A 17,638-nucleotide genomic window follows, 5' to 3' on the forward strand; every position below is an offset into this window, starting at 1 on the left:
GAAGAAACACTCACACACAGTCCTGCACTGCTGTGTCCATGGAGACAAAGACTCACCTTCCGCCGTCTCCCCACTCGCTCTGCTTCCCTTAGAACTCCCACCTCCTCCTCCCTCTGTACCTTTTCCCTTCTCCCTCTCTCCTCCTCTGCCGTTGTCTTCCCAGCTCTCCTCTCCTCCATGTCCGCCGCTTCCTCCGCCTCCCCCAGCTTTTTCATCATCCTCCTCCTCACCCAGGTTCTTGTAGTTTGGCCTCTTCTGGGTTCTCTTGCGGCCACGGTGACGGGACAGCTCCAGGGACCGCTCCAGAGACTCTGAGGGCTTGGCGAACCGTTGCACGCCTCCTGCACTGGCCTGGGAGGTTGGAGAGGGACGGAGAAGAATCAAAAAGGAAGCAGTTTCCCGCTTGGTTTTCACAGTAACACAGCACCATTCCAATCACTTTGTGCTGAATACACAAGGAAGATAATGGTTCAAAAGAAATGAGAAAGGGAGAGAATAGAAGGGGTGCATTTTGTCAGATAATGGTATTCTGAAGTATATGTATGCACTCAGACTTAGAAAAGAGGAACCCTCCTGTTTCCAGAAAGCAATATCACTGCAACCTTTTACTGGTATGTGTATGCAAAAAAACCCAGATACACATGGGCAAGCATATTCACAAAAACACACACATAACGGATGTGCCTATATCTTCTCATATATGCCCACAAACACCAAGTCTTTCTTGCACTATCGTGTTGAACAACACACACACAGTTGAGGTTGCTTTGATGTCTTATCTGTGAGGCCATGCTGGAACTAGAAACACTTCTCCTCATATTCGGCCCTCAAACTTAAAGAAAAAAAGGCAGATACAGAGGAAACAGCTGGTAAATGATAAGATGCTGGGCAAAGATTTTAACACTGACTTACAGTAAAACTGAGTAATCCTAAAAACGGTAGTTTGAACTAATAATGTACTACCAGTTCCAATAATAACAATTGCTTAACTTTTTCAGATTGGGACTGTAATTTTTTTTAAATTACATCAGTGTTTCCCCTACCATTGCATTGGGAGGGCGCCCATCCCCCCGTTTCTTTTGTATTTTTCATATAATGTCAAGCAGAAGTCATTTCAGGCCACTCTCCTTATACACCTTATTCCTCATTCCTGTATGAAAGATTGTGGATGAAAATTAACGTGATTTGTGAACCCTAACCTTAACGAGCCCTAGCCCTAACCCTAACACCCCCCCAGCCAGTTAACCTAGGGGAAACACTGTTACATAAAGCTTAAGAAAAGAAAGAGGGTAGCGTGTTCTCATCTTTATATGGAGATAATTTGCAATTAGCAACATAAAAAAGAAAAAAACAAAAACTGGTTAATTTGAGTTAATTGCTTAGAAACTAAAAGCAAACTGGACAACTGAGTTAATAACATCTAAAATGAGATAATAGTAACTCATGACCCCAAGATTTCGATAGAATTCGGACATGATTGCACTTTTCAGCATCCGTACAGAATAAGTCCAGTATGATTTTTTCTTGACAACAGTAGAGCACAAAGTAAGGTTAGAGTTGGATTCACTCAGTTAATACAATATTTTTGGTTAAATCTTTGGAATAATAGATAACAGTATACACTTCAACCACATATTGATAGCTTCAATGGACTTCATTGCGGTGGTGTACAAAGACAAAATTACATGAATGGTGTCATTGTCTAAATACCTATGGACCTGAAAGTAAATAAAAGCATGAATACAGTCTAAAGTCAAGTGGTTCTGGTAAATAATGGTCCATTGAATGTCCTGTTTCAGTGGCTTTTGTAGAACAAGCTTGAACTTTGTTACAGAAGACAAAGAGGAAGAGGATCAAGTATCTCACACTGAAACTAGGTGGCCCAATTTCACTTAATTTCCTGCACTAACACAAACCACCTGAAACACTCGTATGCATGTGAACAAGTAGATACATAGATATACACATGCACATACACCTGGTGTACAGAGTCAGAAGCTAGAACCATCGTCATTATTCAAATGTTTGCCAAGAACAGGCTCAGTTGAAGTTTCTGAGCATCCCCACTTACTGGAAGAGGCTGTGTGCCATATGAATCAAAACCAAAAGTTATATTTCATGTTTAAGTCTGTTTTTGTCTGGCTAAAAATATTTACTGCTTGAACGATTGTGAATGCGAGAGTATTTTTATACACCCTCTCTTTATTCCTTGTCTTCCTCTTTGATTTGTAAGGAACAAACACTTACGAAATCCTTAATTTTGCACAGCTACAGCTCAGTCTTTAATAGGACTGTGAATGACAAGACTAAGTGGTTGTTGAATTTAAAAATATGTATGTGACATATGTTTCTGTATATGAAGCCTTATAAAGCAAAAGGCCTTAGCTTCTCATATCTACAGAAAAATGAGCACTTCTGTATCAACTCTCAGTGTCACTGACACTGCAGCAGCTGCTGAAAACACTGTGTTTATCTTGTCAGGCAATAACCACAGACTAGTATCAGTGTGTGTGTTGCACCTGTTAGCTGACTATATTCTGGTAAACCGCTCAGACTCAGAGCCGATGCTGAGAAATTAATGGAGGTCAGGGAGCATGAAGTGCTAAATGAACACAACTGAGAGAGAGAGAAAGAAAGAGAGAGAAAGAGAGAAAGAGAGACACACACACACACACACACACACACACAGAGAGACAGAGAACGAGAGGGCGCTCACGTCTTCCAGGAAAGAGATCTGGGTTAGGTGAACCCTGCTAAGTGTTCCATCATGTGACCTAATTTCCTGCCACATCACAGACAATCAGGAAGTACCATTTGACCACCTGCGTAGAAACAGAGCCCATGCCTCATCCGTACAATAAATCAAACAAAAACAGAACAGAAGTTCTATCTGATGTGGCAAACACAAAAAAATCTTCCGTTTTAGTTTTACAAGTTTATCTCAACAGACATCCCCAGGAAGTATCATGGGCTTTTTCAACAAGCAATTGTACAGAAATGCAAATGACCTTGGTGGCTACAAAAACACTGATGCATGCACATGCAAGCAATAAAAAAGAAGAAGAATACAGGCCTGGCAGTAAATAACCCCATGGGAAATAGTAATAATATTTGTGTCCTAAATAGAGAAAATGAATCATTCAAGGGAAAAAAAAGGGAAAAAAAAGGGAAAAACAACATTCAGAGAATAATGAGAAGCATCAGTTGTCCCCCAAAAAACAACTCTGAAACCATCCCAAAGTTTATTTTTGAAACTAAGGGCAATTTTTGTGAGTTCTACTTATACTTGTCTTCTAATCTTTTGAAAACTGCTATGGTAATGCAACGTGGCGCCCTCCAAAGACCAGCTGAATGAATAATTAGCTTAGCACACACTAGTTTGGGTCTGACTGCCTCCTGTTGTGGTCGGGTAACATCACACCTAAACTCACATTCACTGGAAAGGTAGGCTGCTTCTTACAACAGACATAGATCTAGGAAACACACACACACACACACACACACACACACACACACACACACACACACACACACACACACACACACACACACACACACACACACACACACACACACACACACACACACACACACACACACACACACACACACACACACACACACACACACACAGCAGAGAGAATAACCACAAGGCTTCTCAGAAACGCTCACTAGCTCAGCACACCCACCATGCTGTACAAACACTTAGTAAAAAAAATCAAATAGTGGGGGAGGGGTGGTGAGGGAACAGGAACTGAATCACAGGTGAAAAAATGGGAGGAGGAGAAAATTTGAAAATGAGTGGTGAGGGGAGGGAGAGAGATGTCGGAGATACAAAGAGGATGATGATATGAAAAATAAAAAAGTGATATTCAGAGAGAGGCGGCAAAAAACAGAAGGAAAAGCAGAGAGAAAGTTTCAGTCTTAGTCGTAGACATAAGAAAAGATGGACATGAGTGGTTGAAAAATGCAAAGGCCAAAAAACAATGTAGGTAATTTGAAAATTGCTGCCTTGATGTGGGTGAATGATGAAGAAAGCCATGACCCCGTGATCTCATAACCACCGACACGCACTTCTGAAACTGTGTGTGTGTGCGTGCATGCATGTATCCATGCGGTTGCCTGTGTAGTGTGCATTTCTTGTTTGTGCGCTCCCAGTGTGTGTGTTTGTTTGTCTTGGTAAAGGAAGTCTGTATAACAATGTACAATCTGCTGTGTGTTTGTGTGTGTGTGTGTGTGTGTGTGCGTGAGTACATAGCACATTGGTGGTTCTTTAGCACTTTCTGTCAGTGCAGTCTGATATGAATGTTTTTTGGTTGCATGTTGGTCTGTACAGTGTGTTTGAAGTTGTTTTAAACGTGTGTGTGTGTGTGTGTGTTTTACCGTGTTCTTATATGAGCTGTGAATGTCTGACTGTGGGGTGAAGACAGACAGGTCCCCATTCAGAATAACCTCGGCCAGGGCGTTGACAAGCGGCTGATAGTGGATGATCAGGAACACCTGGAAAACAGCCAAACGCACACACTCTGATAACTTTCTTAACTGTGAAACAAAATGCCATCAAACAAGAACCTTCAATTGAAAACTGAATAGATAATATAAAATGTATAAAATGTATTTCATCTTTTCTACATTCTTTGAGTGATGGAGCACGTGATAAGTGTCTGCACTATGTGCATGTTGCTTACTTGAGACAGCAGGTAAAGTGACACCTGAGGGTTGATTTTTCGATCCTCAGACTGAAAAAAAAGAAAATAGAAGGCAAGTCAAGGTCTCACATGTCGCAGTTTCATAGTTAGTAGCTACAGTAAAATGCATAATGAACTGAGACTGCAGAGAGTAAGCAGAGATACAGAAGAAGAGATAATGGGTCAGTATAATAGTTGGATAATCATTTAATTGTTTAATGGACCACACCTCCTTCCCATACTGTGCAGCCATGTTTAAGCTCTTGCAATATTTTGCCAGATTGTTTAAAATTCCTAAATGAAATGTACACCTTAACACTCTCTTTGCTCAGCAAAAAACACATCCACATTTTTTATTCTGTAAGATACATTTTTAATTTAAATGTTATAACAACCTTTTATCCTCATGAGAGAAATCAGCTCTGTCTTGAATTGGTTAGCAGGACGGATGTCCCGCCTACGCCCTCACGCACACACATTCATTCACTGCTTTGCTCTAAGTCATTCAACACTGGTTCCAAAATGTCCCAAACATGGAAGCTTTCTGTAGTGGATTGCAAAGTTTGTCATTTGTTACAACTACACCAGCAGCTGCCTGCCTGCATGTTTGTGCGGTTGAGTAGCTAATACTTTGTTATACTCTGAGGTCAAACATTCAACTTCTCAAATGTTAGTCACTACTTTTGTTGCTTTTATATCATTGTAAATTAAATATCTTTGGGATTTGAATTTTCACTTCATCAAAAGAGGCAATTTCAAGGAGTCACCTCAGAATGTGATGGCCATTTTTCATTTTCAAATAACACAATTTACTCAATAATGCAAATATAATTACCAGAATGATCAACTGTGCCATTATTTATGATCAATTGCAGCGACAAATAAGATTAAAAAAAAATTGAGCTAGAAGCTTTGACACAACAGAAGCTTACTACTTTAAACCTGTTAGCATTCGTCTCAGCAGAATGATATAGACATGCACATGAGAGTAGCATACCGTCTCAGGGATGACCAAAGAGTACACATAGAGCGGCAGAAAGAGACGGTTGAGGAGGTGGTCCGTTAGAACGTCGTTTAGAAATTCACAGTTGATAATGAGGATGTCGTTGAGGTAGTGGAGGTGGTCAAGGTGCTCAGCTACCAGGTCACTTAACTTTCCCCTGTTTTTATGTCTGGGACACAACAAAGAGAGACAGAGAGGCAATGGCATGATGTAAATGCAGACACGGATCGTCAATGACATTTTCCTAAATATAAATCTACCTACATGACCAACAATGCAAGTCAAATTATACTAAAAAGAAATGCATTATGTCCTTGTAAAGAAACGTCACCTAATAAGCACCTGGATAAAAGTTAAAAACCAGAGACTGCCCTGACCTGTAGAGGCCTTTCTGAGAATTACATTGACACACACAGAAGGCACTCACTCTTCATCGGTCTGCACACACTTGTCCAATTCGATGACATGACTGCCAATAAACCACACCAAGTTGCTGAAATATGGGACCGCTGTCTTATCTCGGATGTAGTGCAGCATGTGCTGGTTGTCCACTGGAGAGAGTAGGGTCAGGGAGACATGCCGTTACAGAGTCTGCACATGGTTACACACACACACATACAGTGATCCCAGAGAACTGCCCAAAAGTGACTGATAATTATAATCTAAAACAAAACAAAACAAAACATTTTTAAATTAAGAGATATTTTTAGAAAAATAACGAACCCCATGAAGTCAAATTAAGAACAGGAATTGATTTGGCCAATCCAAATGTGTTAATGCAAATTAAAGGGAGATCCAGTGGAGAGGAGGAAAGCCTGTGTGGTTTTGAATTGAAACAACAGCGTGACCAACATGACTGGGGCTTCACATTGTGTGATTAGACAAATAAAAACTGCTTTTCCAACCAAATTTCTTAATCAAAGTCTGAGAACTGAGCCTGCGATCACCAGCGTGACCCACTCAATAATGCAGGGAAAACCCAGAGGGATGGACAATCATGAGAGATATCAGATTCTGACATTTGTTCTGTGACGAACAGCTTTTTTGATTTAAAATGTGAACAAATGCAAATCAAATGCAAATTTAAAACTGGTTGTAAGTTCACACTGCCAATCCACACGGGTCAAACTGAAAACCGGTATGAGCAAATCAAATTAATGAATTATATAATAGCAGAAAACAACTTGGCAAATCACAATGAACCACTACTCAGAGTCACTGTGTCTTTCCAGCTTAGTCCATTGGTGGATGAACAGAGAATAAATGTAGAGAAAGATACTGGCTAAATAACCACAGTGACCAAACTGTCAAACCCATAACAAGCAACATGTGGGACTCAGCTGGAATTAAGTCTTTGGAACAATTAACCCGAAACAAATTAAAAAAGCATGCAGGTTTTTTCTGAATGTATGTATGTAGGTGAGTGATACAGAATGATCTACGAGTACAAGAATTACAAAGATATTCATACCAGTACATTTATAACAAATACACCATCAGGTATAAATAGGGCTGGGTATCACCAAACAGAAATGTGCCACCTAATAATAACTACATTTTAGAACAATATTTTGTTGACCTTTCTCATATTAAAGACATCTCCTATTGATAAACTGACAAAAGTCAGCCACTGACACTTAGAATTGTATCTGCATCGATGTACTGTATGAACAACTGGCAAACGTATACAGAAAAGCAACAAAACATGTTTTTACATGTTTAAATACCCAGCCCTAAGAAAAAGACTGAATGAATGGACCCAACTTACATGAAACTGGAGTTAGGCAGATGGGGCGCGTAGAGGGAGGAGGAGAGAGACGAGGAGAGAAAGAGTAGGAGGAGTGTTTTTTGAAAAAGGGGGAGGGAGAGGGGGAAACAGACACAGGGTTAATGTGAGTAAAGGGGGTGGCTGTGGGTGGTGGAAAGGACCCTGCAATTATCTGAATAAATACACTACAAACATTGACAGACCTGGAAAAAGGAATACATTTACTTCACCATGACAGTTTGCACTTTTTGGGGTATTATATATTTGCAATCTTCACACCGAACGTAAAAAATGTGATGACTGACACTGACAACAAACTAAAATCTTTCAAATGCTGGTTAATTACTGACCATGTTAGTATGAGGAAAAAAAGTCTTTAAAAAAAATGTCCAGGTTGTCATTTGTTGCAGTGCATGTACAAAAGAATCAATAGGAAGCATCAAATAGTTACATGATTCATGATGATGTTGAAAAACCCCAATTTATACTTAAGTGTCCTTCGCAACATACCTATGTATTTTCAGTGTTGTGAAATTCAAATCAAGAGTTCATTTCAAAGAGTTAAATTTTATTCCTTCATTATCTTAACACTTGAGATGTTGTTTTGACTGTAATGTAACTAAGAATCTACATTACAGTTGTGTGTCGCAATGAGTTAATGCTTCACTCTTAAGCAGATTCCCTACAATAGCATAGCCCCAGGACAGCCCAGCAATGATAATATTCCCCACATGTATCTCTATGATGGTTACTAAGGTAAATTCTAGAGTAAGAATGTCAAGACTTTCTGGACGACATAAGAAAAAGCGAGGTTGTATGCATGTACAAAGTGATACATGCAGGACAAGACATACTACAAATAAAGACACAAACAAAAAAGCCATAGATTAAATGCTGCAGTGACTATATGTTGAGGCAATGTTATGTTACGTATAGTAAAGATAAGTATAAAGTAAAAGAAAACATTCCCAAAGCAGGGATGTTGCATAGAAACGGAAGGAAGGGCAAATGTTTAAATAGACTGTTTAAAATCATGATTCATTAAAAATCAAATGTAGCTGGCCCGAGGACCACGAGACACTTAAAATTGTGTGAATAATTAACAGATCAGTTGAAGGACCTTTTGTAAACTAAGGGAAATGTGTTAAATGATGCCTTAAAGGGAATTTTTGGGGGGACGTCATTATATAGGGAGGCACTCTTTTATTTGACCGATGTTTTACATCTCACAGTAAAAGGCAACAAAACTCCTCAGCAGAGTGTGTGTTTGTCCCAGCATTACCTGTTAATCATGCTCATGCACCAGAAGCATCAGCAACAAGTCGAGGGAAGGAGCACAAGAAGAGGCGGCAGACAGTCGCAGCATCCCATGAGTGCGTATGTGTGTAAGCGCATGTGTGTGCATGGCTAGCATGTGTGTTTGCAGGTTCGTCGCACTCACCTTTGTAGACGTTGAGTGTGATGGTGCGGACTGCGATGCGGACCATGCTTTCAGGGTGGTTGAAAAACTTAATGGCCTCGGTGTACAGGGCAAAGTCATTAGTGTGCTGTGTGTGGGAGACAGAGAGGGGGCGCCGGTGAGCAAAGCACGGCATTGCACCACCGGGCTCAGGCCACAAATGACCACAGAGAGAGACATAACAGCTAGTGAAAACAGAAATGCTCAAGAATGGGCTTATAACTTTACAATACAGGCTGGGTAAAAACACAAAAGTAAAAGTTTAACCTATATCTAATGTAAGACCATAACAAATCTGAAGTGACTAGTCAAAATGGATATATTGACTTATCCATCCCATATATTGTTATGATGCATGGACAATCTAACAGTGCATTACAGTAGATGATCAGCATGTGTTAACATGCCAGCATGCTGCACTTCATACATTTAGATATAACCAAATGACAGCTTTGCCTCTTACAGTCATCTCTCTCTCTGTGCCAGTGACTAATCCTCTACTCAAGCATGCCTCAGTTAATGCGACCTCCGACCAATCACAATCAACAGTCTGTGAGCAAACAGTCACCCAGAGGTCACAGCAAATGAAGGAATCACCCTGAAACAGAACCCAAACCCAGAGTTTGTTTCTATAGTTTAAGATATGTGACTATGGATCTGACAGAACAGAAGCGAGAAAAATTATCACCTATCCAATGGCGCCCTCTGGAGAGGAACAAACGATAAATCACCAAATCATGAATCAATTTGAATAATGACGATGGCATTTAAAAATAGATTTACAGATAGACTGGCCAAACGCCAGCAAAGTTTCTTACATGATTGATTCACAGCTTTTCAAGTCTGCCTTAAAACGATGGTCAGATGCACATATGTAGTTTTAGTTTGCTGTAATTATTCCTCCTGTTTGAGAGTGATGGTCGACAAAATCCAAAGTCGGATATTTAATTTAAAAATATAAATAGGAAGGATGATTACAGCAAGCACAAGATGTTTCAGTGGACATATTGACATTGACTTTATAAAATGCTAATTAATGTTATAAGACTAGAAATGTCATCCTTTTCATTCAAATAATTGATAAATACAATACAGTAAAGTTATACAAATAAAATAAAAAATAAATCCATTATAGGCTTTAGACCTAAATGGACACTCAAACAGAATTTACATGCTGGGTCTGGATTTGGCTTCAGGGGTAAAGCTACCGTCGACAGTACACCAATAACTTTCCCCAGCACACAGGCCAATAAAAAGACTACAGATAGATACTGCTGAAACAATGATGGGCAACAACATGAACAAAGATTATTCGGATGTTCACTAGCCTTTGGTATTACCATCCAGTACCACCCACACATACACCCACCCACACACAGTTTGTATGATTGATGATTATATAATATGATAATTTTTTTTAATAAATATATAAACTAAACAAGATTGTGATGTGAACACAGTGGGCATTCTTCAGCATAACTATAATAATAAATGAAATGTTTTTTCAAATGAAGGTCTCATAAACACTTTTTATCAACCAGTGCAGAGAAAGACCCCTGCTGTGGACAGGGTCTGCAAAATGAAACCATCTTCACAGGAAGTCGATGTTTTGACACAGGAAGTGTGCAGCTGAAGACTGGCAGATAGGAGTAGCCTGGTGAGTACAAACTGAGGTCGACTTTTCACAAAACACAAGTTAAAGATAAGCATCTGGACTCGTAAATGGCTGTAGGATATTTTTTTAAAAAACAACATAATGTACACTAAGTAATTTTGTGTACCACTGTTAAATATCACGAGTATTAAAGTTGCTCAAAAACAACCACCTTATTAAGCTGGTTTAACTTATCCATTTAATCACCAATATATTTTTTTTTCACAGATTCTCCTCTTTCCTCTAAATCTGTCAAAGACAGTTCACTATACGGGTTGGAGTCACTCAGTTATAGATCCTCTATGTTTCACTATTTTTTCCATTCCTCTTACACCCCACTTCTCTGTATCCTCACCTCATTGTAGAAGAAGTGCACAGTGTGGTTGTTGAGTTTGAGTGACAGAGTCTTGAGGAAGGAGATATAATAGGCCATGATCTCCTCGTCTGAGAAGTCAAACTTGTGGACGATGATGGAGTTCACGTGGTTGTTCGACAAGAGGTAATCTGAGGCGAAGAAAAGATTAATAATCAATCTCATCAGGCTTGTTCACCCGGAACACGCATTTGCAGAGGAGGACATTTGTGGAAGAACATGTCTATGGGCATCTTTCAGAATTTTTTTTTTTTTACATGTAGTCTATAGACTAAATCATTTCAGCACTAATGCAATTTAATACCACCATAAACCATGAATAGAAAGAAACATATATATTCTAATATATAATTCAAACATTTTTCAGTGTAATAGAAGTGCATTACATAGAAAAGTGTTTTCCAACACTACCACAACCTCAAAACACATCATATAAGCAAGCAAAGCAGCACCCACAACGACATTTTTTGGGGAGGGACAGTTTATTGCAATGCAATACATTATGCATAATTGTTTCCAGTCAATCAGTTTAGAATAAAATACTTACATAAAGACGTCTCATGACTAATGTTCTCAAACAGTATGTTGAGAGTCTGGAGGAGCTGGACGCACACGTAACGTCCCGATTTCTGACGCAGGATGTTCAGGAAGAAGGCAAACATGTTCTTCTCCAGGAAGAAGCTGACCACATACAGGAGCGCACACACAAACACATACAGGATTCATCATGACTTGATATTGAAATGTATTATTAGAATATTGAATCATCAATAATGACAAGTGTTTCTTGTTCACAGTATCATGGCGGGCAAGTGGTTGAGACAGACACAATATATCCACAATATCCTGATTGGACTCCAGCAAATGGACCATTGTTGCTTTTGTATCCCTCTATCACAATCTATTAAAAGCAATAAGCCAACAGCTCATCTTAAATCTGTGATTACTGGGGCCAAAGATACAAATGGTGAGGGATACCAAATACCAGATGGGAACAAATGCCAGGAGCAGACTTCCAGCTGGTTGGACTGCTTGATGAATCTCTTTCCCCTACTCTATTATCCACCCATCCCCATTTCAAGTCTGTCTCCTCTGTAGCTATAAAATTTAAGAATAAAAATGTATTCATATAACTAGATCTCGGAGTCACCACCTAGAGGTTTTCTTGTAAAAATGTAAAAATCATTATCATAATTTGACAATAAGACTGTCTCTCATACAAAAACTTTTTTTAAAGTAATATCAAAACAACTACAAGCCTCTGCTCTGCTCTCTGGAGTCATTTCCTGTTTAATATCACAAAGCCAGAGGTGGCCACTCCTGAATAAAAAACCAAACTAAATCTTTATAGGCTTGAGTCCCCAATAATGACTGAAATGCTTCATAATAGTTGAAAAGGTTCGACAGTCTTAGATGCATCTCCTCATAACTGCATCTTAGCTGCACAGTGGCCTTATCTAATTAAGTCCGCTCAAGTCACGATTTTACTACTTTGTGTTTTGTACTTTGAGTGAGCATGTCAGCGAGCAAATCAGGAATGTCTTTGACACACACACACACACACACACACTCTGTATAGATATACTCTCTGACTCTGATATAACCTTTGAGAGTAAATTGTAATATAATTATCCATTTGTCTTAGTTATATGTTTGGAGTAAAGGGTTTCCATGCTGAAGTTCGCTTATTCAAACATTTCCCGATCAGCTGATCAAATATGAATAGTAAAAATCGATGACTGGCAATCTTCAATGGCTAACAAAATGCTGTGTTCATTAGTTTAGAAATGTGCATTCTGTCAAATACATAAATGTGAGGTTATAAACTCCTACAAACGATCAGTTAACATGCACATCAGAGCTGCAATTTATGTTAAAACTGAGGTATTTTGCATGAAGACATAGGCTGGGACTTACTCAAACACAGAGCTGTCATTCTGGTCCCCCCAGATGAGGATCTCCGTGATGGAGCGGATGGTCTCCACCAACAGGTTTCGGTTGTGGTCTGTCACTGTTGTGTTTTTGGTCAGGACATGGTACATATACCTGATGGAGAGAGATGAGAGAAAGTGGAAAAAGTGCAGCTTTCCTTTTAATTTGAGAATATGTACAAATCTATGTTTGTTTAGAATTAACAGTAAAATAACAGAACATGGCGGTCGAGAGACATGGTGCTACAAAGAGCAGAACAAATCAAATCGAAGGGCCCAGTGGTGATTTTACTGGACCATATTAAATCTGTGGCATACACAATAGCGAACCCTGAGTTTGAATAGATATGAATCTGTCGAGTTTTGTGTCAATTGATCATCCCCAAAGAGTGTAAGGAAATACTGTGTACGTACACACACACACACACACACACACACACACACACACACACACACACACACACACACACACACACAGGTGAGACTTCAGGACCTAAGCCCATCCACCACACTTTCTTGTTACTTTCACTAAGTTGCACCTGTTGGCGTCGGACAGCAGATTCGTTTTTATGGACCTTTTCACTGAAAAGCTAATAATGACAAGCTAGCTAACGAGCCTGCCTGTGTTATCCAAACGGAACAGACATGCAACAACAGCCACAGAGAAACAGCTGCACTGGACAGGTGTAAATGCTTAGCTACAGACGTCTTAGTTGTTAATAACTGGGCTAACAGCGACGGCGGTTGTCAACCGGTTATCGTGCAGGCTAGCGTTAGCTTATCGAATGCTAGCTACTCACTTGAGGTGGTCTAAGGAGTGGATGTTTTTCGTTCTCCCCTGTCCTCCAACCCAGCTCCGTGACCGGCCAAACATGGTTGTGGTTTTTGAAGGGGGCTGACGTCTTTGCCAAGCGCGTAATATCGCTGAGTTTAGAGTCCGCAGGCATCCATTACACCCACTTTCCCCTACTGATAGCTATTTAGCAAACAGAAGGTGATAGACGGCGATAGCAGGGCTAAGGGGGGGTGGCATTTCGTCACAGCCTCGGTTGATAGGTCGTTTGGGAGTTGAAGTTCTTTCCCTACGACGGGTAGCTAATACAGAACATAAGCGCGAGAAGAGAAAAACTACAACGCTCACTTCCCATGTTAGGTAGTGACGATTAAAACACGCGACACGCCCTGTGAGAAGGGCGGGGTCTTCAGAACGTTGATTGACATCTTCAAAGGCCAACGATAGTAGCGCCATTACGCGGTGGGCCAATCACATGCCGAGGCTTCAGGCGTCGCTTGCGAGTGTTTAGGTCCGGAATGTTTTGGTGCAGTTGGCAAACATGTTGGAAAGGACGTTTAGCTGTAGCAGTAGCACCCGACGCGTATATTGGTGAAGCCCCCCCCCGACGCGGATGTGTATACAGGAAAACACCAGAGAGGTTCGCGTTTGTTTGTGCTAGCATCGCATGCCTCTGTTGTTGGCCAGAGCCAGCTGGCGAGGCGTGCATTCCGCAACCAATGTCAAGAATGCGTCGAGGTAGATAACGTGATCGTCTGATACCGCCGCGAGTTTATTATTAGCTATGGACGTAGCGGTTTTCCTGCCATTTCGTTTACCCTACAGATAAAGTCCACTTGGTAGCTGCCTCTTAAACGTCGCTTGCAGGTCGGGACCACAGACCCCGATGGACGCCCCAGCCCCATCACCCCAGACGGACTTCTAGCGGCGACACCAGCAACCGGAGTCCGCCACGTCCTGGCCTCGCGCGCCCACACGAGCCCGGAGCGCGGCTGTGTTGGTTTTTCTATGACCCACCAGATTCATGCCCAGCGAGATTCGGTGGAATCGCCCCTGGACGACATCCCATATATGTTTTATCTGGGCCTGTTCTTCGTGAACGTCCTGATCCTCTACTATGCCTTCCTGATGGAGTACATCGTCCTGAATGTGGGGATAGTCTTTCTGCCCGAGGACATGGACCAGGCGCTGGTGGACCTCGGGGTGCTGTCCGACCCGGCCTCTGTCCCCTACGACACGGACATGGAGCTGGATGTGTTCGAGGGCTACCTGGAGTGACCCGGACGAAGAAGAAATACATTTTATGAGATGGTGATGATGATGATGATGATGATGAGGAGGTCAGGTCAGGTTGCGGTGTGAACTCTCCCTGGTCAGTGATGTGGGGAAACAAGCCTTCGAAGTTGATGCTGCTGTTGCCTTTCTCTCAGACAGACACATCAGTTAAAAGGTAAGAAAATAAGTTATGTTATTATGATTATGATTGTATAGACTTACCAGGCAAACTGCAACAAACCTTAAAATCTGTATTCTTAGGGTGTATAAGTGATGTCGATACAAACAGGCTTATTTACCTTTACAAGCCTCTTGCAAATATTTTTTTTGTGGTGAATTTTTTATGATTATTATGTGATACATTTGTGTCCATTTCTCCAGGTTGTTTCGACTCAAAAGATGAGATCAAGCACTGCCGGCCGCATGATGGCCGTCCCATGGAAAGAGCACTCTGCACTGGATCAGCTGTCAGTCAGTCTGTTGCCGCCCCAGCAGCAATTGTCTCCAGTCGTCGGACATCGGGGGCGTTCGCGCTGGCACCTGTGTCCCTCACTGGACACCATGAGAGATAAAAAGGAGGCACATTGTGCTGCAGGTGGCGAGAGACAGCTGTTCCCTCAACAGTTATCCAGGCTGTGCCAGATGTGCAGGCTGACTGCAGAAGGAAATTCATTTAATCATTTGCCACTCACGTCACAGAGTGATGTGCGTCACAGTAAGACATCTCAGAAGAACTGGTAAAGTGCCAAAATAAAACAATGTGCACGGTAGCTCTATTGCATACTTAATCACTCCCAAAACATTTTATTTTACCGTTTGTCCTCTGCAAGCTTGCAGGCTCACTCATCCTTGGAGAAAAACTTAAAATGTGTCTTTTGAGGCCCATTTTCCACAAACAAAATTAACAGATTAGTTATAACAGCTGGCCAAATGTGCCAAAAGTATCTCAGTATGACTGTCAAAGACTGAAATCTCTTATGAAAGAGAAGCGCAAAAGAAGTATTTCAGACGTTTGACGTGTTCAGCCTCCGTTGCATTGATAGTGTATTGTTACAGATGTGTTCTACACAATAGACTCTGCAAACTCTATTAGTTGTGTTGGTCTTTTTATTTGTCGAATTCCGTTTTATCACACTTTCCTCTGTTTTTGTTCTTATGAATGTTGAATTCACCTCATATATTGTACATTATTGGCAGCAATAATAAACAGGCCCCAGCACACTCACTGTCTGTCTACCAGGGTAAGCAAATTTGCATAATTATCTCGGCACCACTGGCTGCTGTTCTCCAAACGTAGAGACAAAAACAATTTCAGACCATTTTAAAATAAGTGCACCTGCAGGTTTCTTGCTCTGAACATTTTATATTACTCTCCACCAACATGACTCTGCTCTCCTGTTCTTACTTCATCCATTGAGATGTCATTTCACAGTTCACACAACTCAGCTAAAAGAAAACAATCACAGCCTAGCCAGGTGAATTGTCTCCTGCCACACTGCGTAATGAATGAAAAGAAAAATCCATGGTAAAAATCCCAAATGGGAATGTAAAAAAAACAAAACATCTGGATGACAGTGCAGTAAGGTTGTGCTGCACAAATTTTCTCCATCAGAATAACTATTTCATGCAAGAGCATTGTTATTCCAAGAGTTAATACAAGAGATGAACCAATATTAATTATTGATGGCTAAGAACCAAATTATTTATTTTTTGGATTTTAACTGCCATCAAGCAATATTAAATGTATGGTGACATTTACAATGTTTGAATTTGTCCGTCCGTCAGTATGTCCTAAAGAATTCTATTTTTGGCTAGATGTAAATTCCTCTGAAACGCAACATTTAAACTCAGGATACTAATACACTTTAAATATTAAAAACAGGTATGTATGGAATCTAGAATCAGGTAAGGGCTTCCTGTAGATTAACAGTGAATAGTTAATAAATACTCAAGGAAAGTATGTAATCAGACCCCGTCAATGCTGGAAATGTTAACATTAACAAGCCCAAACCATATTTTTTTAACAGTGGGTGAATTGGATAATCTAATATGTAATATTCACTCCCCATACTGAGGAATCAGTAGTGAAGCTATCAGATGGGGTGGATTTTTGTGTCAATTTTGAAACTGCTTATAAATCACCGGTGTTGGTTACAGGTGACAGAGTTTGTGCCATTTCCCAGATATGACACTACATTGTTTCTCAGGCTGTGGTGAAAAACTCTGCTCAGTGTTTTAATTCATTGATTCAATCTGTACAGACTGTTACACATCAAAGCCTTTGCTTAGTTTGTTGGACGTCGTCATCATCAACATCATCTGAATAGAAACCTCTACCCAGTGCTTGTGTCCTCCCTCCACATCTGCTTCTTTGCAGACATGCACACGCTGTAATAAGCTGTAGATCTGAATAGAGTTTTATTTTACAATTCGTCTATTTAATAAACTCTGAGCGAATGTCAACTTTTTTTGCCTCTTTCATTCTTTTTAACATGTATGTTCGTAGATTATCCTGCAAAAGACAAATGCATTTGAAGCAGATATGTGTCTGCATAAGACTGTTTACTAGTAGCCATGTGCTGAGTTGATGTCGCGTTACCTTTTGTCCACAGGAGAGCATCAGAGAGCTACAGCCGCTTGTTGGAGAGGTTTGACTCGCTGGTGATCGCTAATGGAAAACCCTCAAGAAGTCAG

General features: G+C 40.6%; 2 protein-coding genes across 5 annotated transcripts in view; one reads left to right on the forward strand and one right to left on the reverse strand.

Annotated features, from left to right (window-relative positions):
- Positions 1–14,075, reverse strand: part of clec16a (C-type lectin domain containing 16A) — a 30,025-nt gene extending 15,950 nt beyond the window's left edge. The window contains exons 1-11 of one of the 4 annotated variants that reach the window (XM_035616152.2): positions 13,677–14,075; positions 12,863–12,991; positions 11,493–11,626; positions 10,928–11,076; positions 8,901–9,006; positions 7,460–7,465; positions 6,119–6,242; positions 5,686–5,860; positions 4,689–4,739; positions 4,384–4,500; positions 120–351 (exon numbers count right to left, since the gene is read on the reverse strand). In XM_035616152.2, the coding sequence (XP_035472045.1) occupies positions 120–351; positions 4,384–4,500; positions 4,689–4,739; positions 5,686–5,860; positions 6,119–6,242; positions 7,460–7,465; positions 8,901–9,006; positions 10,928–11,076; positions 11,493–11,626; positions 12,863–12,991; positions 13,677–13,750 (1,297 nt within the window). In that variant the 5' untranslated portion in view covers positions 13,751–14,075. Of the gene's footprint in view, positions 1–56; positions 352–4,383; positions 4,501–4,688; positions 4,740–5,685; positions 5,861–6,118; positions 6,243–7,459; positions 7,466–8,900; positions 9,007–10,927; positions 11,077–11,492; positions 11,627–12,862; positions 12,992–13,676 lie in introns of all 4 variants that reach the window. The other 3 variants (XM_035616150.2, XM_035616153.2, XM_035616151.2) reach the window with 3 other exon arrangements.
- A 131-nt stretch (positions 14,076–14,206) lies between these two features.
- Positions 14,207–17,407, forward strand: dexi (Dexi homolog (mouse)). The gene is made up of 2 exons (XM_035616157.1): positions 14,207–15,119; positions 15,326–17,407. Exon 1 carries the CDS (start codon positions 14,678–14,680, stop codon positions 14,945–14,947), a length of 270 nt encoding a protein of 89 aa, XP_035472050.1. The 5' UTR covers positions 14,207–14,677; the 3' UTR covers positions 14,948–15,119; positions 15,326–17,407.
- The last annotated feature ends 231 nt before the right edge of the window (positions 17,408–17,638 follow it).

This window comes from Scophthalmus maximus, chromosome 17 (genome assembly GCF_022379125.1).
Source record: "Scophthalmus maximus strain ysfricsl-2021 chromosome 17, ASM2237912v1, whole genome shotgun sequence".
NCBI classification, from domain to species: Eukaryota; Metazoa; Chordata; class Actinopteri; order Pleuronectiformes; family Scophthalmidae; genus Scophthalmus; species Scophthalmus maximus.